The 23,550-nt window shown below is 46.3% G+C and overlaps 1 protein-coding gene across 4 annotated transcripts in view; it reads right to left on the bottom strand.

Annotated features, from left to right (window-relative positions):
- Positions 1–23,550, bottom strand: part of PRIM2 (DNA primase subunit 2) — a 1,241,637-nt gene that overhangs the window by 953,841 nt on the left and 264,246 nt on the right. For all 4 annotated transcript variants that reach the window (XM_085610894.1, XM_085610892.1, XM_085610891.1 and 1 more), the window contains one exon: positions 16,068–16,188. In XM_085610894.1, coding sequence (XP_085467020.1) covers positions 16,068–16,188 — 121 coding nt within the window. The remainder of the gene's footprint in view (positions 1–16,067; positions 16,189–23,550) is intronic.

The following is a 23,550-nucleotide window of genomic DNA, read 5'->3' as shown; positions in this document are numbered from 1 at the left end:
TAGATAGTTTTAAATTATGCAGGCCATTTTTTATTGAGCAAAGGAGAACAGAGACGTTTTCAGAAGGAAGGAATGGAACTTAACCACAAGCTAAGGGACAATCCATCTAGAAATCTAAAGGAGAGTCCAGAATACTAGAGTTCACAGACATGTTTGAAAGGGTAAGCGACAGACACCTTAAGCACAGGGGTGGTAAGTTGTTTAAAGCTCATCACATGAGGTAGTAGGGAGTTGGGAGTTTAAGGGAAGGGTTTAAACTGACCATACAATGCATATGTAGACAAAGACTGAAGAAGACACCAGAGGAAGCATAACCCATGACCACCCACACACGGGACATTGGTAAGGGAGCACAGCTCCCTCTTATTCTGGAACATCAACAGCTTGGGAAACAAGCTGGAGAGAGAAGTGGTGACAATTCTTAAAGAGGCAGAACTTGGACATTGTTCTACAAAGAGAGACCCCGTCTGGTGGGAAATCATTTTAGTTTCCTTGGGAGGGGCAAGTGCAAAGTTTTAGTTCTTTTGGGATTCACTTTGTTGTAAGGAGTTGGTATCCTGCTCTGCAGGTCACTACTGCTGAAGGTCACCCAAATGTGGGTGGATCCGGGTTGCTGCAGTGAGTGGGACATGGAAAGGGGACCTGAAAACAGTGGCTTCCTGGTACTTCTGTAGTGAGGAGGTCCACGCAGGTAAGATGTAATTCAGGAAACTTTATTGTAGATAGTTAGGTAAGATCTTGTCAAGCAGCCCCACCAGGAGCAGCCTGCCTGCTGCTTAGCCCATGCTCAAATGTCACTTCACCTCACAGTCTACCAACATTCCGAGGCAAATCAGGACTCCAACATTCTATTGAGCACACAGCACAAACACTGGCTGAGCAGGAGGTGTAGATCACATAACAATAACAAGGGCAGAATACAACAACTTCTCTCCACAACTGCAGTCATTGGTGTTCGCCAGATTGAGAGATTGTCTGTCTCTATTGCTGGATATGTGCACTATGGTTGGGGGGGCGGGGGGACTGGGATCTCAACCTTACAATAAGGGGAGACTGGGGCAGGCTCATAAAGGGTAGACAAGAAGCTGCGAGAGAAACAATTGCGTGCTTTTACAGATACCATGGGACTGGTAAATCTATGGAGAGAAGAAAATCCCAATACCAGACAGTATTCCTTCATGTTGGGCACGACTGGGTCGATGTCCAGGCTAGATTACTTCCTGGTCCCCCATACACAGGAGAGGAGATACTTAGATTTCTGACCACTCGCCACTGAGCATTCAACTTCTGCCGTGGACTACATTAAGCAATGTTTTTGTGAAAATACCAGAACGGTTTCATGCAGCGTGCACATTTGGGATGCATACAAGACAGGGGGAAGGGAACTCCTGCTAGCCATGTAGCCGGGAAAAAGGAGAGATTAAAAATACTAGCGGAGATAGACGATAGGTCAAGTCGTTGGGTAGCGTAGTATGTATAGCAGTAGAGTACAGAGCCGATATATCAAATAACGCTTGAAAGAGTAATATAGGGTGTGTGTAGAGAGGGAGACAAGCGCAATATAGAGCTAAACAGCACAAACTGTATGAAGTGGGTTACAAAGTTGGGAATACGCTGGTTTGGCCAGCACAGAGAGAAGAGGACGACACTGGATACAGAGGGTAAAATACAAGGATTGGGTAATTGTGGAAGGGGCAGAGGAGTGGACGGGGACCATTGCAGCCTATGTGTCCGATCTTTATCAATCTAAAATTAGGGTAATGACAGAGGAGCATCAGAAGTTTGTCGGCCACATACAAATGCCAGCACTGGATGAGGATGATAGATGCTAGACAGGGTTATCAGAGTGGACAAAATAAAGAAGGCATTTCAACCACTGAAAACCCAACGGATTCCCAGACGAATTCTTTATATGCTTGGAGAGTAAAGTTGCGGAGCCATTTAGGGACACACTATTATTATTTGTTAAGCACAACAAATCATCCTGAAAGGGTCTCTAGGTGCTGCTGCATATCTTCAGACATGGGCTCCAGATTTAAAATATTTGAGTAGTGGACTAAAAAAGCATGACTAAAACATCAATTTTTTAAGAACTTTTTTGAATGGTCTGTGGACGGTATTGACACAGAGCTGGTTTCAGTATTGAGGGGCTAGGTACGAAAATGATCTGCCCCAATTCTGGCGGTACGAATGCAGCGTGGGTTTAACATATTTCCCACAGGACCAAAGACTCCTAGTGGGGGGGCATACAAATAAAAAAATTTCTGTAAATACTGAGGTCCATTCCCATAAGGGATTTGTGAACCAAACAAAGAAGTTTAAATCGTGATCGCTATTTTATAGTCAACCAGTGAAGGCTTCTTAAAATGAGTACTGAAGGCGATAGGGGTGGAAGATGGCAAACTAAACATGCTGCTGTATTTTAGACCACTTGAAGTTTTGAGAACAGACCTTCATTCTGACCTAGAAGCCATTAAAGCATTCCCATAGAACTGGCGATAAACGATAAGGGCCTGGACTAGGAATTTTCTTGACTGAAGTGGTATTCACTGAAATACTTTTCTTAAGATTAGCATAATACCAAAACATATGCCCTTGATGTAGTTTATATGTTCCTTCATGGGCAGTTTCTCATCCACCATGATTCCTAGGTTTCTCACCACTGCCTATGGAGTTGGCGCTATGCCCAAGCCATTAGGCCACCAGTCATCTGACCAAATCAAGTGAGCTTTCCCCAAACAGTACAACCTCTGTTTTTCTTGCACTAAGTTGCAAACAATTCTGCTGCATCCAGATGGCGATATGATCCATGCAGTCTCAGAATCTTACTTTGGTATCTTCCGGATTTGGTACCATTGTGATGACAAGTGGAGTGTCATCTGCGTAAGAGATGTCCTTGAACCCATATGATTTTATTACTTGTGCGAGTGGTGCCACGTAGATGTTAAAAAGAGTGGGACTTAGTGCAGATCCCTGTGGCACTCCCATGTCCAGGACTAAGGACTAACTGCACTGCATGAGTACGCCCACTCAAAAAGTTCTTTAGCCAGCCCACTACCCATAGGCTTTCCCACTGACACCAATCTCTTCCAGTCTTTTAGTTAAGACTGCGTGGGAGATGGTGTTGAAAGCCGCTGATAGATCCAATAAGATCAGCAGTGCTGCATGTCCATCGCCCAGGGAAAGTCTTATATTGTCTAAGACCTTTACCAATGCTGTTTCCATGCTATGCAATGCACGGAAATCTGACTGGGAAGGGTCAAGCAGACGGCGGCCCTCTAAGAATGCCATCAATTGTTTATTTGCTACCGTTTCCATAACTTTCCCCAGAAAAGGGCGTAGGGAAAAAGGTCTAAAATTCCCTAGTATTTTAGGATCTGCCATGGCCTTTTTAAGAATGGGTTTAACCCTTGCCGATTTCCATTTTGCAGAAACTAATTCCAGGTTCAATGAAAGATTAAACAGGTCAGTAAGGCCATGAAAGAAGGCAGAGGCCAGGTGGACCTAATATAGGGAGGTGCAAAGTCTTCTGGAGATCTTGACTTAACTCGGTTTATCAGGGCGCCGACTTCATCTTGCGTTACCATAGTAACACTGCATGAGGCAAAGAGTTGGGAGCCTGCCAAAAGATTTTAGGATTGTTACGATAGTGTTAATCCATAAAGAGGGAAAAAGAAGTAACAGTGCACCTCTTACAGACCTATCACTTTAATAAACTTTCAAGTAATAATTTTAGCAAATCGCCTCATTCAAGTTCTTGACAAATTGAACCCCACAGATCAATCCGGGTTGACGTCACTGAGGTCAACACAATCTTAGGAGGCTTTTGGGCTGCCTGGTGAGACCTGAAACTCTGTGAGAATCAGCTATCTTTTTAGTACTAAATACTGAAAGGGCATTTAGCTCCACAGTGTGAAGTTTCCTACTGGCGACCCTGCAAAAGACTGGGTTAGGACTAGAGTTTCTGGCATCGATACAGTTGCTCTTTTAAAGGGCTATCGCCAGGATTAGAGTGCTGTCCATGGAAACTGAATTGGGGAGGGTGACAAGGCAGCATGCCCACTTCTCCCCCTGTTGTTCACAAAGGCATTGGAGCCCCTGGCATATTGGGTGAGAGTAAACCACCAGACTTGGAGGATGCTATCTCCCACTATGCGGTTGATATGCTACTCTACTTGTCAGACCCAATACAATCCAATACAAACCCAATACAATCCAGCGCCAGAGTTCTGGAGGTCCCGAACATATTTGGGAGGTTTTCTGGAGTGCATATTAATTGGCATAAGTCTGTGGTGTTACAGAAAACCCCGTGCGGATCTCCAGTGAGTTAGGAGTGCCCTTAATGCTCAACATGGGGGGGGGGGGGGGGGGGGGGGGGGGGACTGGTCCGGACTTCCTATAAGACTGCCGGGTAGAGGGTCTCTTTAGAAAATTATAAAACTACCAATATTCTTATATAAGCTACAAAACATGCTGTATGTGGTTTCCAATGATTTGTTTCCAGGCAGAATGTTTTTATTGGCATTTTCTCGAGTTCAGTACAGAAACAGTATTGGCTTCCGGAGAACACGATCTTCTTCAGTACTACATCAACATTATCATTCAACAGCAGTAGTATACGTGTCAACAACAAATGGACTTTCATAGTTGGTAGCACGAGTCGTTCCCCATCCTCCCCCCCCCCCCCCCAAACTCACCCTCCGCCCAGCCACCACCCCGCCTCGGGTATCACTGTGTCATTTATCAGGAGACCTGAATGCTTTATCCACGGTTTCCATATTTTCTGGAACTTTTTGGGACATCCCTGTGCTATATATGTTGTTTTCTCTCCTGACAAATACATGTCCATTCCCTTTCTCCATTCATCCATTGAGGGGCTCAGGGTGGCTCCCCATGCCCGTGCCAGGTCGCGCTTGGCCACCACTAATCCCAAATTGAGCAGTGTTAACTTTTTTCTGGGGAGGTCAGCCTCTGTATGTATGACCAACAAAACAAACGGGGTTCAGGGGTATCTTCTCCTCTAAGATATCTCTAGCTCTTTCGGTAGGGTTACCCAATATTTCTGGATATGTTGGCATTCCCATATCATGTGGAAGTATGTACCCTCGGTCATGTTGCATCGTAGACAGATGGGCGTGTTAGCCCTCCCTATGAGGTGCAATCGAGCTCTGTCATAGTATGCCCTGTGCAGGTATTTGAATTGAATCAATCTAAGGCGGGACTTAATGGCCACCTCCCGGGGGTGCATCAACACTATTTCCCAATCCAGGTCTTCAATCTCACCTAGGTCTGCCTCCCATTTCGCTCTCAATTTCAGAAGGGAATCCGGTTTGTTGTTTATAATGGTTCTATATGTCCAGGGGGCTGCCTTTTCCCTGATTTCACCCATTACGAGCCGTCCCTCTAACGGGGCGTATTCGGGGAAGACGCCTATGTCTATGTGCTGTGCCCTCCACGCATGCGCTAACTGCAAGTATTTATAAAATTGTGTCTGGCGCATGTCGTACTCTTTCTGGAGGGAGGAAAATGTTACCAGCTCATTCCAGTTTATTATGTCTTTCATTTGCGAGATTCCCAGAAAGTCCCACTTTCCAAATCCAGTCAGCTTCGCAATTTCTTTAAGTCGTCCCACCACCCAAAGCGGGGTTTCCCTGGACACCCGATTGTCCCACTTCATTTACCTTCTGCTTTTTTCCGTGTCGCAATCCCTATTTGAGTGGCCGTTAAGAGTTTTGCGCAGCCCTTTCCACCGTAGAGGTAGTGTGTGTGTGGGCGCCTTGCAAATTGTGTGCGTTCCAGTGCGTATGTGGGGTGGTCTCCCACCACATGTTCCCATTCATTTACAACAATTAAGTGAGCCACCCAGTAGTATGCTCTAATATCAGGTAGGGAAATGCCACCATTATATTGGTTTCGTTGCAATGTCGCCAGCGCTATCCTGGGGGGTCTCCCGTCCCATAGGAACGTCCTCAATGAGTCATCAATTTTAATGAGTGCCTCGTCTGGTATCAGTTGATGTGTGTTTTGAAGAACATATAAGAATTTTGGAAGCACTATCATTTTGTAAAGCGCTGCTCTGCCCAGCGACGTTAACAGTAAGGATTTCCATCTTTCTACATATGAGCTAAACTCCTTGAGCACCGTGTAGAGATTGCGATTTAGAGACTCTGCTTTATCCGTGGTGACATAAATTCCAAGATATTTTATGCCATTGGGGGCTATCTGGAGCTGGCTAATGTGACCACATGACCCTCCACCCTGACCCACTGGATAAAGGCACGATTTCTCCAAATTAATTTTGTACCCTGCATGAGCGTCGTATTCTTCACAACTAGTCATGATATTTGTGAGCGTCACTTCAGGGTTTGTAACATACAGGAGTATGTCGTCGACATACAGTGATATGCGCTCGTCAAATGCCTCGTTCTCTCTCCCCCGCAAACCCGTTATACACGGATGTGCTCGGATGACACATGCAAGAGGCTCCAAAACCAGAGCAAAGAGGAGGGGAATAGGGGACATCCCGGACTTGTTCCTCGTCCTTTTGGAAATTCCTGTGACACTAAACCATTAACTCTTGTTCTAGCCAGGGGTCTGGGGATAGCCCTTTCTAATCTCAAACAATATTCTGGTGCGCCACAATTGTTGGTGGAGAACGAATGGGTCTCTGTGGCTCAACAAGAGCCAACACTGAGAACTGACACTTATTAGAGATGCAAAAGGTGAGTCCTCTACATTGTATGCTAATACCTGATTAGCTCAGAACCAAACCACATCCGATTCTGCATAACTATATGAAGAGGGCCACCCAGAAGCTGGGCAGGAAAGGTCACATGGGAAGCCTCATTGTGGGATTCCGACGTCCTAGCAGACCTATAAAGATTGGAGGCACAGAGGCAATAAAACATGCTGGGGATATCTAAACTGGGGACTATCTGGGATACTTCTCCCATTCAAATAGCTGTAGAAACAGTACTACCTAGTGGAGTCTCAATGTTATAGGCACACACAAGTGAAACATGCCCTGGAAGGATATGGGGATAGGTTGCAAGAGCTGGAGGAGGAAACACTTCTACAGTAGAGCACTTGCAGCCCCCTCTTGGAAGACGTTGACAGTTGACAGTTGACACCCTAGGGAGGTTGCAATCAGGGTGGGATTTCAACTGGCGCAAATTAAAATCCTGCACCAGGCATACTTCATGACGGCTAGGCTCTACCAAATGGGGAGGGCAGATGAAGAAAAATGGTTTAGAGGCTGTGGTCAGATTGGCATGCTGCTTCATGTCCTGTGGGGCTGACCACTCATATAGCCCTTCTGGACCCAGGTGAGCAGCAAACTGGGTTGTCACGGGCAGGACTTGACATTCACCCACTGTTGGCTAAACTAGGCATTTGGGGCAATCAGACTCTGCAGAGGCATACTAAACACCTGTGCATCGTAGCACCAATGGTTGCCAGAAGAGATATTATCCGACTATGGGATAGCCTCGATATCCTGGTGGTGCAAACCGGATTTGGTGCATGCTGGCGGAAACGTCTGTATACAAGACACAAAACTGCCCTCAGAAATTTCAGAACGTCTGGGGTCCCTGGAGGGACTTTCAGGACACAGACTGAGTCTTCCTTACAGGAAGAAGGTCCTAGGTGGCCGATTAGAGTAGGAGGTCTCCCCTGATAGGAAGACCTTTGGGGAGGGGGTTACTTGCTGTGCATGCAAATCCTGGTCTGTGGACTTCTGGAATACAATAAGTACAATGAAAATATGTAGTGTGTTTTGGAAAGTGGCAGACTGTTCTTTTCTATATCGTTTCAGTTTCTATCTGATAAAATCATAATAACCAAAATTAAATTACATTTGAGGTGAAATGAAGGCCTCCACACGAAGACAATTGTGTGATCCTGGAAGCATTTATGACACTGCATTAGTTTTTCATGAACTGCAAAACTTGGAAGCGTCAACGGAAAAAACAAGCCACTTAGTCCTACCATAATTATAGTAATCAGCATAAGGAAAAGCAAAGCATAAAGCTCAAAGAAGTGACACTGTTAACCAATTCACATAATTTAAGCAGAACCAAACCTCCTAATCAAGAAGCAGCTCTAGCTGCACTCTACTCCTCAAGGGCCACCACAGCTCAGAATTCTCAACACAAATGTAAAGATAAAATCTTACAGGTATTTTAAGTAGTGAGCTTCAACTGGGGAGGAGGGTGGGTGGAATGTAAAATTATCAAAATACCAATACTGTAAGTAAATTGCTTTTCTACGGTATTGAATTTTTCATAGATTCACATGCTTGAATCACAATATAGAGCAGTAATCATAAAAGTAGAAAATTCCATTTAAAGAGGAGTTAGGAAACAGACATAACAGTAGAAGAAAAGTAGGAGGATCGCACCTCAGAGGAACAGATGCCAAAGAACTGCCTGACCCACTGTTGAATCATTGCAGTCGAATCCAGACAGCAATGTTGGGTAAATGTGCGCTTATTCTTCCATGTAGCTGCTCTGCAGATGTCTGGTACGGTACCCCAGCAAACAGATCAGTGGAAGTGGCCATGCCTCTTGTGGATGTGCTCTAACCTTCCCAACCAGAGCGCATCTACTTTTCTGATGGCAAAATACTATGGAGCTGAGACCCAGGGTGCAACACTATGCTTTGATAGCGCAGGATCCTTGGTGGACCTTAACCTATTAGAAGTTGGTTGACTTTTCTGAATGTTTTAGCTCTGTCAATTTAAAACTTGAGGCATCGTTTGACATCCAAACTATTAAGTGCTCATTCTATAATATCAGTGGGATTCAGCAAAAAGGTCTTAAGAACTACTGGTTAATTAAGATGAAAATATGATGGTATTAGAAGAATAAATTGAAGATTTGTTCTTAGTATGATTCCTCTCGGAATTGCATAAAAGCTTACTTAATAGTTAAAGCTTGGATTTCACCAAACATTCTTGCTGATGTTAAGGCTAGAAGTAAATAAGTCTTCCAAGAAAAGTATTTGAGGTACTCTGTATTCATGGGTTTGAAATGGCTTTTAGTGGACAGTGGCGGCTGATGCTTAACGAGGGTGGAGAGGCAGGGGTAGAGGGGGTTAAAAAAAAAACACACAACTTCAGAGCAACTGCTGCCTCTCGGTCCTCGACACAGGAAGCAGGAAGCTCCCAGTCTTCCCTAGCCAATCATGATGCTGCTGTCACCATGACAGCAGTGTTGTGATAAGTGGGACTAGGAGCCTCTGCATGCTCTCCACCCAGGCTGTGCATTATAGCCCGGTGGAGAACATCCTAAGTGAGCATGACTGTTTGGCCGGCCACAGAAAGCCATCCAAACTGTCATGCACACTTAAGAGAGTGCCCGCCACTACAGCTGTGACAGCTCTGCCCCACCCAAGCTAAGCCAGGACGGAAAATAAAATTATAATAACCGTGTCATTATCGTTTTATTCTTCCATTTCGAACTGCTCACAGAGCACCGGGGCAACACTCTTTAGCCTTAATGGAGGAGCTGCCCCTGTTATTTGGGAGGAACCTGTTTAATTGCCATGAAATTGGTCATCTCTTCACTGGCAACTAAGCTCAGAACAGGCCCGGGAGGAACTCTTTGACCTCGCTACAATACCATAGTGACAACTAATTTGGCGATGTCCTAGAACATGAAATTGGCCCCAGGTGGACTTTGACAGAAGAACGAAAGAGACATGTTCCTACCAAATGTAACAAGTACAGAGGAACTTGCTCAGATAAAGAAGAAAGAGGGTGGAAATTGTTTTTGGGACACCATATATAAAAAAAGCAGGTCAGTTCAACTTGCATGTTGTGTTTGTTGTTTCAGGCCAACACCGCTTTGCAGTCTTCTGAAATATTCAAGAGATAGAACTCCCTACATTCAGAAGCCAAGGCGATAAATTGAGAGATTTCGGGTTAGGATGAAGAACATTGCATTTGTTCATCGTTAGGTTGTTTACTGGTCTGAGCAGAATACAGTACTGTTTTGATAAAAGGCGCTCTGTATTTCAAAACTGTCTGGGCCATGGTGGATCTATGAGGATGAGACACAGCTAGCTTTTTGTTTTGTTTCAAAGGCCTTGGTATCATGGAAATTGAAGAAAAGCATTGGATTTGTCACCATGACCCCTTTCAGAGGCTACTTGCCGGCACAGAAGTGATATCTGAATAAGATGCATCGCAAACAAGTCCAAATTTGTTTTCCCCAGGCTTTGAAAGATGGAAATCTGCTGTTGTTGGTACAGTCGCCATTTGTAACATTCCTTCGATGTTCTGCTGAGAATGTCCGTGTCGGAGGGATGGAAACAGAAGCGAGGATGCCTTATAGGGTTAATAGTGGATCTCTTCATTTTGATTGTACACTTATTGGTTGCCAAGTGGGAGGGAAAGGGGCTGTTTCAATATCAGAGTCCAATGTACTTGATGTAGGGGTTTGTATAGTAGACAGTTGTTTCTTCACTGTCCTCGCTTTTCTTCGTCTCTTCTGGGTGCTTCTACGTCTTTAAGGAGGGGTCCCGGGTAGCTTGCAGGGGAGTGGAGCAACACAACAGAAAAGATGCGGTAAGTATGGTTTGCTGTACCGACTAGCATTTTATCACCACACCCAAGTGGAGAAAGTTGTGCTTATAGTGAGTGAGCAAACTAAATTTTTTTTAAAATGCATATGCCGTTTGCTTAGGCAGACTCTCTCTTATGACTCCTTTTCTTCCTGTATCTTTGTATAACTGGTCGCCTCTTACAGCATCAGAGACCCAGTGTTTGGGACAGAGGAAATAGGGGTGTGCCTTTAAGCGGTGAGTGAGTTGTGCGCAAAAGGTGGCTGAGTAAGAAGAGAGAAAAAAAACGAGCAGCAAACACTCAGGACGATACAGAGGGGAACACCAAATAAAGAAAAGCAGGGCTCTAGCTTTGACCCGATTATCCCCCCCCCCCCTCCATTTTGCACCCTCCTCCCGATTCACGTATTGTGTGATGCCACAACTCTCCAGAGTTGTGGCAGACTCCTCGCTTCTTCCGGGATCCACTACTACTCAGACCATATATCAACGTGTTCCTAGTCGTCTTCGGAGGTTGCGTCTCCTTGGTTGAGGTCTCTAGAGGCGGCTTCCTTCACCACGACGTCTTCTTCCTCGCTCGCGTCTTCATCCGGGTCAGTTCTCTTCTCAACAGCGTCCTTCTTCTGACCGGCATCTTCCTCTTCCTGGATGTCCCTCGTTGGTGTTCCTGTCTCCTTCTTTTCTCCTCCTCCCTTCACATCGGATAGGCTCTGGGAGACCGCACCACTGGCATATGATTGGTCCGGCCTCAGGACTGCTGCGTCTCCACCCTGTAGAAGGGAATGAGAGTCCTTCTTCAGTGTTGGTGACACATCCCAGCTCACGCTGTCATCGGGTTGCGGGACATACAGCGACCACGGAAGCGGAGTGGGAGGTGAGGTAAGAGTTGCAAGGGGGTGGTCTGGGACCAATTCCTTACAGTCAGCTTACTGATTGCTGACTCCAGGTACATGTTCCAGAAACACATGTCACACTCTGTTTCACTGTATGGCATTATATGCCAGACTGCATATATCCTGTACTTGCTTACGCTTCCTCCAGGTTGACAATGATAGAACATGCTCATGGTACTCTTTATCTACCTCAGGAGGGTGAAAGCCTGAGTAGACCAGCAAGAATTTGAACCTGTGACTATGGGTCAAACGCGGATCCCCACCAGTGGACGCATCAGGCCACTGTGCAGTCCTCTCCCAGCGAAGAATAGGACTACTTCTTCCCCCATCCCTGAAGACTGGTCTCTTAGAACTGCTCCCATCATTCACCGGGGCTGAAAACTCTGCTCTGCAAAGAGTAGAAGTGTAGTATTTTAGCCCAGCTATACAAAACATCAGGTCTAAAACAGCTATTGTTCACGCGACGTGCCAGGATTTGTAGTTCTGCCCAATAAATGGAAAATAGCTTCAGCTTGGCAGCCAGTTTGCGCTGTGCATGTGCAGGCTTATGCAGATCCCGTGGCTGGCTGTCCAGGGCACCCTGCAGCACCATGACGAGCTGCTATGGACAGTTTCCGCTGGTCTATCACTTTGTTCCTTTGAAGTGGCTTGGAGCAGCTGCAGGTCCTGGACAGCAGGGCATGCATCCAAGTGTCTGACTGACCTGCAGACCTCAGCCATGGAGGTGTTGGTCATGGAGCCCCAGCAACCTCTAATGAGGTCAGGCTTCAAGTTACGACTGACTGGCACATTTTTTCTTCAGTTCAGTTTACCTAGTTAATCTTTCAGTGGTTCTTGTTATATCACTAACCTGTGGAAATATTCCGACTTGTGCTCAGTTTTCCTTTGGTAATGTATGTGGCTGTCAAGAACAGAGGCAGAAACCGCAGATCCAGTTGGGCAGGTAGAGAGCACTCTAGAACCATGCCAGCCCAACGTAAAACCTCTCCCAGAGGGACAAACTCTTCCAAGCCACTCAACACGGGAGAGGTAGAGAGGATGGTGAGAAAAAGTAGCGTTAACATTAAGCAAGCTGGTTTGATGATTATATGCAGGCTCTAGGGTGGTGCGATGGGTGCCACCGCACCGGGCGCTGACTTTGGGTAGGGGCGCATGTTTGAAAGTATATTTTCGTTTTAAAAGCACCTGCTGCCTCGTTGCTTGCTTCCAGCAATTTTCAGCTATCAATAAAAACATCAAGATCGCTCCAGTGATTAATGTTCCTGCTGGAGAGAGATGGAAAGTTTGTCTAGTGGAAGTTTGCATTAATCATAAGGCAGTGCATTGGGTTAATGTGCCTGCTGCAAAGAATGCGTACCATGCAAATCACAAAGTGCAGATAATGTAAATAGGTCAGTGCTTGTGTCCCAGGCATCCTTTAGTTACTTGCAGTTTATAAGTTAACATCCTAATATAGCACAGTGAGTAATTAACTGTCATCAAAGATCTGCATGCAAACTTCCAGATATATATATTAGAGCTATATGTCTTTTGCCCTGTCTTTCATTATCCTAAACTCGCAAAAAGGGTTCATTTGGGCAAAAATAAATTCTTATTATTAAAGAGAACCCCTAACAATGATGTTGGGTTTTAAATTCTAAATTTGTGCATTTCCAGACCATGGACTCTTAAACTTTACTGGCTACCACTTTAGATGATGTGACTCCAACACATTGCAGTCCTCTGTCTTCTGTAACATTTCCTATACACCGATTTACACACGTGTGATTGTCTCTATGCCCATGTGTGTGTGATTTAAAGTGCTCCGACACCCTACACTGGTATGAGTGGCGCTATAAAACTAAATCAGCCTGAGAGAGAGTGGTTATAAAGAATTGAGTAGCACTATTCAAGTCAAGTCAAGAAAAACTTTATTTCGGAGAATCTCCATAAAAGTACATAAAATGAATATAAAAACATTTAAAAGCCATACATTAGATAATTAAAAAATTGGTGCAGCCGCACGGCTAGATACCTGCTGGTTACATAGAATCATGTGCCATTTAACACAGTGCAAGATGAATCATAATGACAATTTTAAATACCGTTTCCGCTTGTGCCATAAAGCCCCCAGAAATTTGGCCACAGCAAACACAATGTGAACAGCCATTTCACTCTTGAAAATTCTAAAGGCTTCGTGGCACCTGGTAAAACCCAGATTCCTACAAGCGGGAATGATCCATTTTCTGCGCGCCTCAGTATATCCCGGACAGAAGAATATAAGATGCAGCTCAGTTTCGTCGCTTGCTCTGCATGCCGGGCAAATACTGGGTGTCGGCACAGACCAAAGACTAGTAAGAGCACGAATTGGCAAGGACCCGTGCCTCCATTGCAAATAAAGCTTCCTAATTATTACAGGGTAAACATTGTCAAGGGTTGATTCAAGGCTGTAGGTATTCTTAATGTAAATGAATTGGTACGTTAAAGACCCTAGAGATTTTAAAGATCGAAGTGTGGGAGCCTTGGAATTATAATACAGTTTGGTTAAAACTTTTTTAGGAAGCCTGGGGCAGGCATCCCGAGGGTCGTTCCAAAGTGCATCCAGACCTAGGCTCACCAGACTATTCCTTACAAATTTAAGCCAGGCAATGTTCCCCGAATTTGGAAAGCTAAGGACTTCCTGCAGGCCCTGTCTATAATGAATCAGATCGGGCACCGTCCACAATCTACGCCAATAGATCACGGGGCGAAGTGCCAGCTCTTCTTCCAGGGGTCTAATGCCTAGGTCGAGTCTTAGAGGCACTAGGGGTGTACTCGGAGGAAGAGCTACTAAACACCTAAGTAATCTATTCTCCTCTTTTGTCAGACTATCCGAGACTTTGTGACCCCATAATTCACTACCATATGTGACAGCTCCTCTGGCTTGCACCCTATAAATATGGAGGGGTGGGCCTATGGGTTTAAGGGTCGACCTATTCTTCCCTACCATCCTTAGTATTCCGCCAACATGTTGCACTAGTTTCATCCTTACTTTCTCCTGGTGCGGACCCCACCCCAGTTCCTCGTTAAGGGTAACACCAAGGTATTCAAAGGTGTTAACTCGTTCAAGTATGTTATTCCCTATACGTGGGATGCGGTGAAACCTGGGTGGCGGATTGAAGGCCATGAATTTTGTCTTTAGAGTATTTATCTCCAATCCATGCTCTCTGCAAAAGTCCCCAAATCCATCCAACACACGCTGGATTCCCATCGGCGACTTGGAGAGAAGGAGGGTGTCATCCGCAAACATGATTGCCGGAACCCTCCTTCCCGCCAACTTTGGGACATCCGAATTGGGGACCCCTGTTGAGGTGATCAATAACACCGTTGACAAAGAGGCAGAACAGGGTTGGTGCGAGTACGCACCCCTGTCTTACCCCTCTGTCAACGGGAAACTTATTTGATAGAGCACCCTGTCTACCACACCTCACACGAGCATAGGTGTTAGTGTGGAGGCGGATGATCATTGTCAAAAGATCAGCTGGCACCCCAACATTCGCCAGCACTTCCCAGAGCTTACCGCGTGGAACCAGGTCAAAGGCTGCCCTTAAGTCCACAAATACAGTATAGAGACTGCCACCCTCCAGCTGTATTGTTTTCCAGTGTAAGAGGGACAGCCTAAAGACCTGGTCTATGGTGGAGGTCTTCTGACGAAACCCTGCCTGGAGGGGGCTCAGGATGTCCCTCTCTTCGATCCAGTCCAAGAGACGATCCAACAGAAGCCTCGCGAAAAGCTTCTGTGGGACGTCTATCAGACTGATCGGTCTGTAATTAGCAGGGAGCAGAGGTGAGCCCCTTTTAAAGATGGGCACAATCTCCGCCCCGAGCCAAGTTGGAGGGACCGCCATCCCATGGATGATGGCATTGAACAATACCAAGAGGTAGGGTGCCCAAATTCCAACCTCATGCTTTAAGAGATCACCTGGGAGCTTGTCAAGACCTGGCGCTTTTCCTGTGGAAAGGCGAGTGATTGCCATTTCCAGTTCCTCCAAGTTGAAATCTTCCATCTCAGAGGGATTATCAATGATTAAGGCGACTAGTAGCACTATTAAATAGTGGTTGTGATGGAATCCTTGTTACATGTGTTCATTGGGGGGCGCCGACAAACAATGTCGCACAGGGCGCCACCAGTGCTAAGGCCGGCCCTGATTATATGCACTGTACCTGGCAGAGCGCCGCAACACCTGCACGTGAACGCTCTTTACAACAGAAAAAGTAAAAAAAAGAAGGTCCTAACAAATGAAAGCCCATTAAAAGTGAACTTTACGAGACGCGTCAGATCACAAAACATATTTGGTACCACAGACAACAAAATGGCCCGGGGCCTGAATGCGAGTTCAGCTGGCGGTATATCCGTCGCGTCTGTGACAGAATAACCCGTCCGACGAACTTCACATCAGGGCTGACTCTGTAAGATAGGTGTTCGCTAAATGCACATGATGAGAATTCCAATAAATTGGATAACAATCAACTATTTACAGCGCTTAAAAACAAAATGAACCATTACGCTCTGTATAGGCAGGTTAATAATTTGAAAAAATGTACTAAGGCGGGGTGCAAAATCCATTTAATGTTAAAGATAATTATACTTACAGCATCGTACTTCAATTTATTATACGCAAGAAAATCTTGAATTCCCACTTTTGTCATCTCGTTGAATCGAAATCTGAAGAGGTCCATTTCTTGCTGAATAAACCACCGCCTGAGATCCTCTCTAAAAGCACAAAACAAGTTATTTTCGTACACCTTTGAGCTCCTTTTTATTCATCTGCGTACAACAGAATGATCAGAAGCTGCATGTTTTCCTGTTTTGAGAAGTGAAGCAATAAGACGCAAACAGTTCTTTCAAGATTCACGTTGGAAAGGATGGCGGGCCTTTGTGTTCCTTCCTGCCTGTGCAGGGCAATAATGAGGTGTAGACAGCAACACAATCTAAGCATAAGTAACAGCAGCAGCCAGGGCCCGCGCTAGGCATGGACAGTGTGGGCAGCTGCCCAGCACCTCGCACTCAGCCTTCCAGCATGGGGCCCCACGCCAGTACAACACACCACCCTCTTGTGCTCCTGTCGATTCAATTGTAAGAAAGGGTCTCTTTGCAACTTGAATCCAGTGGCAAAGCGAGCAAGGGACCCACATCTGGGAAGTGAGCTAAAGAGTAATGGATTCAACCCAGATCTGTGACTGGGGGTGAGTGTCTGACAAGTTTCAGCACTCCGTCCATCATATCCTTGTGTTTGCTTTCCTCGCCCTAAGTTGGCAGGGTATATGCCTAGACGTGGGTCTCTTGCTCACTTTGCCACTGGATTCATGCTAGCCTGGCTGATGAAGGCAGTTACCCAGAAACCGGTCCTAGGAAGCTTGTTTCCAGTTCAGGGAAGACCTGGCTTGGCAGTTCGGGCTGGACTGTTCCCATGAGGCACAGGGTCAAGACTGATTAGCGTATAGCTGGGTCTGAACTGAGGTGGCGAAGTGAGCTAAATGATGATGGATTCAACCCAGATCTGTGACTCGGGGTTAGTGTCTGAAAAGTTTCAGCGCTCCATCCATCATCTCCTTGTGTTCGCTTGGATACTTTGCCCCAGACAGGTCCGCAACTCCTCATTGAGGGAGGGAGACCAACTCCTATAACAACATTTCAAATACCATATAAATAGTTGGGAACAAAGTTTCTCTCATATGGGATTTATGGAGAGAGAATATCTCGCCCTCTTCACAGATTACACAACGGTGTCCACCAACTACAAGCACCTGGCCGTGTACTATATAAATTAGCCCGTTCAGGTGGCAACACTTTTTTTTCACGAGCAAATGACTCTGGAAATAAAGAAGAGCAGTAGGGGATGGACTTCCCTGTGGGTAGCATCCTTTCTCAATCTTGTGTCCACAATGTACACACATCGAATGTACCCAATCCAAATACCTAAAATTACGCACACAATGTCCACAAACTTTCAAACACCAATAAAAAATATTTCTCTTACAAACACAGTAACATAAAATGCGACCTGCCCCATAACCTGCCACAAGTAATGTCACTTTTTTTTTTTGTTGCAGAGTTTTATATAGTGCGAACTTAACCGGAATCGGGTATCAGAGAGCTTTACATAGCACCAGTTACGTTACATGAGGACACACATTCATTTTGGTTAGGCACGGGGAGATTAAGTGATTTGCCCAGAATCGCAGGATGTTCAGCATCATTGAACCCAGTTCCGCAATTCAAGGTCGACCGCCCTAGCCGTTAGGCCAACTCCTCTCCCCTTAATAAATTATAAGGGGAGGCAGTAGGCATTTCTCTTGGATGCAACTGCTATACCCCCAAATCTATGAAACGTTGCTACAGATGGAGCATTTCCACAGGGGCTGTATATGGTGTATTTCTCTCTAGTCTGGAGAACATCAGCTGCAACTATAATATGCTAAAATAAACTGATCAGGAAAGAACAGATGGGACATAACCAGATTCTTTTGGAAACCAATTAATAAAGGTATCCTGAAATGTAGGAGAGGTATCATTTGCATATATTAGCACTATTAGGAACCTCCCTAAGAGAACTTTCAATGCTCAGTTGTTTAAAGATCCGATTAAAGACCTACTATGCACATTACCTATACTTAAGAGTGGACTATAGGTTGGCTTTTTTGTCCATCTCATTTTCTTGCTTGTTATTCAATGGTTTTTAAGGTCTCGGGCCTGGCGAAAGCAGTGCATGCTCTGTCTGCCATGCAGAGGCCTTTTGGAATCGATTAGATTCCAGCGTGCACGCGGGGAGACATGCGAGACAGAAGATGTGCACGCGGGGATTGAATGCTTAACTGGCGGCGTGATACACTGGACACTGCCCATCTCCCAGTAGCCTCACCTGTGCGTTTCCATACCTTCCCGAAACTCTGCGCTTACCTCTGCTTGTCATCACCTCTGCTGACCTTCTCACCTGTGTGTGTTCATTGTTTTCTCCACTGCCATCACCTCTTCCTGTCCCACTTACACTTGTCTCTGCCCCCACTGTGTCCTCCGCTCCTCCTACCTATGCCCGGACGGTGCCCACCTCTGACTGCCCTCTTTGAGGTCACCCCTGCCCAGGGCTTTAAGTGGGATGAAAAAACTGGGGGGGGGGGGGACTCTCAAGGGGGCGTGGCCAATGTAATTAAGGGCGTGGCTTAGAAACACATACCTAAAAAAATTGTGCTTAGCATAGAGTGCCGCCCGACTGGTATTTTGCGGTTTCTGTCATTGCATCCAGATATATGATACAACAAGTAACATCATACCTACAGTCAGGACTATTGGCTTTGTCAATGATTGTTAGTTGCATAAGATAAATAAGCAGCAACTGTGGCTTGTATATAATATCGAATAAGCTTCCACATAAAGCCCTGGTGACACCACGACAATTTTGCTGCTCCTGAGTTCCGAAAAGAGAAGAGAAAGCCAGAGAGAAAATGACTCTCTTTAAAGGATTTCCCTTCCCCTATAACGCTCAAAAAAAAGGCGGACCTCCGGTGCCAGGGCACAAAACAGAGCCCGATAGAGACCAGTTTCGAGGCCTCCTTAAAAAAACTGCCGGTGCTCAGACCCAGTGAGACCCGGCCCACTTAAAGCCCTGCCCCTGCCTGACCCCTCCGACCTTCCCTCGCCTCTGAGTCTCCCATCTCCATGGCGACCTCCTCTGATTGTCATCTATTCTGCCCAGGCCTCTGACCTCACTGACTGTCCTCAGCTCAGTCCGGGACTCTGCCTGTCCTATTCAATGACTGTCCTTCCCTCTGCCCTCACCTCGTCCTCTTTTACCACCTGCCCCTCCTCACGCTGTCCATCTCGTCTTCTCCTAATGGCTGCCTGTCCTCACCTTTGGCAAGGCCTCTCCATGCCCCACTCACCTGTCTGCCACCAGTGTGCCCGACTCTGCCTGTCCTTACCGGTCTTCCCTCACTGTGCCTGCCCTCTTTTCTAAGTGCAACTCTGTCCACCTGCCAGGCTCACCTCTGGCTGCACCCACCTCTGCCAATCAGGCAGGCACCCACTGGGCCGCTGGCAGCATCGTAACAGCACAGACAGCCCCCACTCTGCCCATAAAATCAGCCCACAGCTAAAACTCGGCAACCGGCCCTTCGGCCATTTCCTAAGTGCCCGCGTTACCAATCCGACCCTGCCGGGATCTACGCTTTATTATGAACTATTACGCCATGTTTTTCTCCACCCCATGAGTGATATGTACAGGAGTTGGAGTAGATGCTGTTCGTATAGGTTTAAATGCAGTGCGTTTGTGTGTTTTCGTCCATACTTCTGGATTGACTATTTAGTCCATGTAGTGTCTTTCTATAGAGCTAGCACCTCAGACAGAGTCAAAGCACTCAGAGTGGAAAGTTAAATGTGGAGGGAAAAGAACATGTGGCAGGTGGCATTTTTGTCCGAGTCTCTTCTGACGGAAGAGCACTGTGCAAGGGATCCTGGTGATTACAGGAGACCGTTATTCAGAATGCCATTTTCTGAGAATACATCACAATGAGACTCCAAATAGATGTGTTAATTACCACTACTTTACCCACCACGGTGGACTACCTACAACTGGAAACCGATCAAAATTCAAACCTTAACCACACCTGAAGTATAAATCCTTACACTAAGACTTGACCACAATATAATATGTGTAGTATCACTAACCCTATGTTTGCTTTCACCATAGACATAATCCTATAATGTTCCTTATAGTACTACTCCCCACACCTTGAGGCGCTGTGACTGGCTGCTGCTTAGTGCACTGCCCGTGTTGCTGATTTTCTTGCAAGGCGCCTGCCCCACTGTCAGTAGGTAGCAAAGCGGGTACGGATCCCGGATGATTGTTTTTGTTGTGGCAGGAACCACAGGGAAGCCAAGTGAGAGCAGATCTTTAACATGGCTCTCATGCTACCGACCCCCCACCTCCCAGACCACATAATGACTGTCTTTCACTGACGCTGCTGACCGCCCTTACATTATGTTGTTCGCACCCAAGGAGCCGAGAGGCCCCATGTACATACCGCTTACAGGCTACCAAATTTCCTATATGGATAAAAATGAAACTTAGCCCAGACTTTTTATTAACACCAGTAAAGTAAATATGTGGGATACCCGAATTGCATGGAATGATGTATGACACTGCGAGCTCACATAAACAGTAGTACTGAACAGCTGTGATACAGATAGAAATTTAAGCCGGTCTGGCCCTCATAGGGCCGCATTCAATGCTGATCACATTTACACAGGCATGGGAGAGGGAGAAAAAAAGGGAAGAACATCCCCCAACATCACTCGCTCCCCAGGTCTTGCTGCTGTGGGATGGACATGCCTTTCTCCCACCCCACCCCCCCTTTCCAGTCCGAAATATTTCAACCAGGGAGTCCACGTCATGTTGAATTTTGGGGGGCACTCTCTAGCCTTGCATTTCACCTTTTCTGCTGCCATGTATAGATCCATGCTCACCCTCGATTCGGCAAGGGGGGGGAGGGAGGGGTCTGGGGCTCCCCAGTGGCTGTGTCCCTCTTGGCCACCACCAACCCCAAGTTACATAAGAAGAGTTTACTGCATGGTAGTTCTATTTCAGTGAGGATACCTAACAAGATATACTAGGCCTCCAGGTGAAGCTGCACTCCAAGTATTCCATTCAGTGCCCCCATAATCTGAGCCCAGTATGATTTAATATGGCTACATTCTTAAAGTGTGTGAATGCATGATCCATGTGATGTCTTACAATGTAAGCAATTGGGTGTTTCTGCTCTCCCCATGGTGTGCAGGCATGCCCTGTCGTAATACACTCTGTGCAGAATCTTAAACTGTACTAAGCGGAGCCGCTGTCTAATGGCCACTTCTCTTTGGGTGCATCAGGGCTGCTTCCCAATCGATGTCTTTTAGAGGTCAAGTGGGGCTCTCCCATTTGATCCTAAGGGGTCCCAGTTTATCGAGAATTTTATTAACTAAGGTTTTGTATGTCCAAGAAATGGCTTTACTGGGCATTTCTTCCTGTAGTAGGCTACCTGCTAGGGGCGCAAATTCGGGGAGATCTGTGGCGTTTACCCCCTCTGCTCTCTAAGCATGTGTCAGCCTAAGATAGGAGTAGCTTTGGGTATTGCTTAAATGGTATGTGTTCTGAAGTGCGGCAAAGGAAGCCAAAGTGTCTTTCCAGAATATTCCCCTGTTTAGAAATCCCGATCATGTCCCACTGTCTGAAACCCTGGAGTTTATTGATCTCTGACAATCTTGATCCCTCACCAGAGAGGAGTCTCTTTCGTGAGTCTTTAGTTCCATTTCATTGGTCTCTCTGCTCCTCTCCACACTTCTATCGTCCTCTGGGTAGCTGGCAACAGCCGGGGGTTATATCAGAACTGGAGCCGTTCCAGGGCATATGTGGGATGATCTACTGCGATGTGTCCCCATTAATTAATTTCTACTAGGTGGGCCACCCTATGATAGGATCTTATATCAGGTAGTGCAATTCCGCCACTATACTGATTAAGCCAGAGTGTCTGTAGCGCTATTCTCCGGTAGGCGCCATTCCACAGGAGTGTACATAATTTGTCATTTATTGATGTGAAGATAGCCTCAGGTACCTTGCAATATGTTATTTGTACTACGTAAAGCAACTTCGGGAGTGTAATTATTTTATACATGGCGGTTCGACCCATTATTGTCAACAGGAGTCGCCTCCATCTCCCCACATCGCTGTGGAGTTCTGCTAGGACCCGTTTAATGTTCTGGTTTAGGTTTACCACATAATCGGTGATGATTTAAAGACCTAGGTTAAGGAACCCTTCTTTAGCCACCTGGAAACACCCCAGGAGTTTGAGTATCCAGGAATCCCCCCACTGAATATAGGCTGGATTTTTCCCAATTTATGCTGTATCCTGCATGCCAAAACCAAAGGAAAAGATGAACGGAGTGTTTAACATTGCAAGCACTCGCACCCAGTCAACTGATCTGGGTTTAATCCATCACCGTTCTTTAGCCCACTCTGCCACCCCAGTTCAGACATGGCCATTTGCAAATCAGTCTGACCCTGTGCCTCATGGGAACAGTCCAGCCCGAACTGCCAAGCCATGCCTTCCCTGGACCGGAAACAAGCTTCCTAGGACCGGTTTCCGGCATTTTAGCTGTCTTCAGCCAGGCTTGCTTGAATCCAGTGGCAAAGTGAGCAAGGGACTCACGTCTGAGCATACCCTGCCAACTTATGGCGAACAAAGCAAAAACCAAAGGAAATGATGGATGGACTGTTGAACATTGCAAGCACTCACCCCCAGTCAACTGATCTAGGTTTAATCCATCACCGTTCTGGATTCAAGCAAGCCTGGCTGAAGACGGCTGAAATGCCAGAAACCGGTCCTAGGAAGCTTGTTTCCGGTCCAGGGAAGACATGGCTTGGCAGTTCGGGCTGGACTGTTCCCATGAGGCACAGGGTCAGACTGATTTGCATAGGGCCATGTCTGAACTGGGGTGGCAGAGTGGGCTAAAGAATGGTGATGGATTAAACCCAGATCAGTTGACTGGGGGTGAGTGCTTGCAATGTTCAACACTCCGCCCATCATTTCCTTTGGTTTTTGCTGTATCCTGCATGCCAACCATATTCCTCAATTGTTTGTAAGATCGCTGGCAATGACTTACCTGGGTTAGTGACATACCGGAGGATGTCATCTGCGTAGAGCGAAATGCGCTCGTTTCGAAGGACCTCCCCATCATGCTTGAAGCCATTCATATCTGGGTGTGCTCTAATTGTGCAGGCCTGTGGCTCTACTACTAGAGCAAACAGTAAAGAGGACAGGGGGTAACCCTGTCTGGTACCCATACGCATTGGAAAGTCTGCTGAGATCGTCCCATTGACTCAAACTCTGGCCCTGGGATTGGTGTACAGTAGCTCTACCGAAGCTATAAAGATAGGGCCAAATCCGAACCTCAACAGGGTTTGTGGCAGGAATGACCAGTGGGATATATTGAATGCCTTCTCGGCGTCCAGGGAGAGGAGTACATGTGGATGGACCTGCTTCTCACCATATTCAGACAGTTGGCTAGCCAGCGAAGGTTAAGACACGTCGCTCGTTTTAGCAT

The sequence above is a fragment of the Triturus cristatus genome, chromosome 6 (assembly GCF_964204655.1).
Source record: "Triturus cristatus chromosome 6, aTriCri1.1, whole genome shotgun sequence".
NCBI classification, from domain to species: domain Eukaryota; kingdom Metazoa; phylum Chordata; class Amphibia; order Caudata; family Salamandridae; genus Triturus; species Triturus cristatus.
The sequence above is the reverse complement of the archived record's forward strand: the minus strand, read 5'-3'. Positions and strand labels throughout refer to the sequence as shown.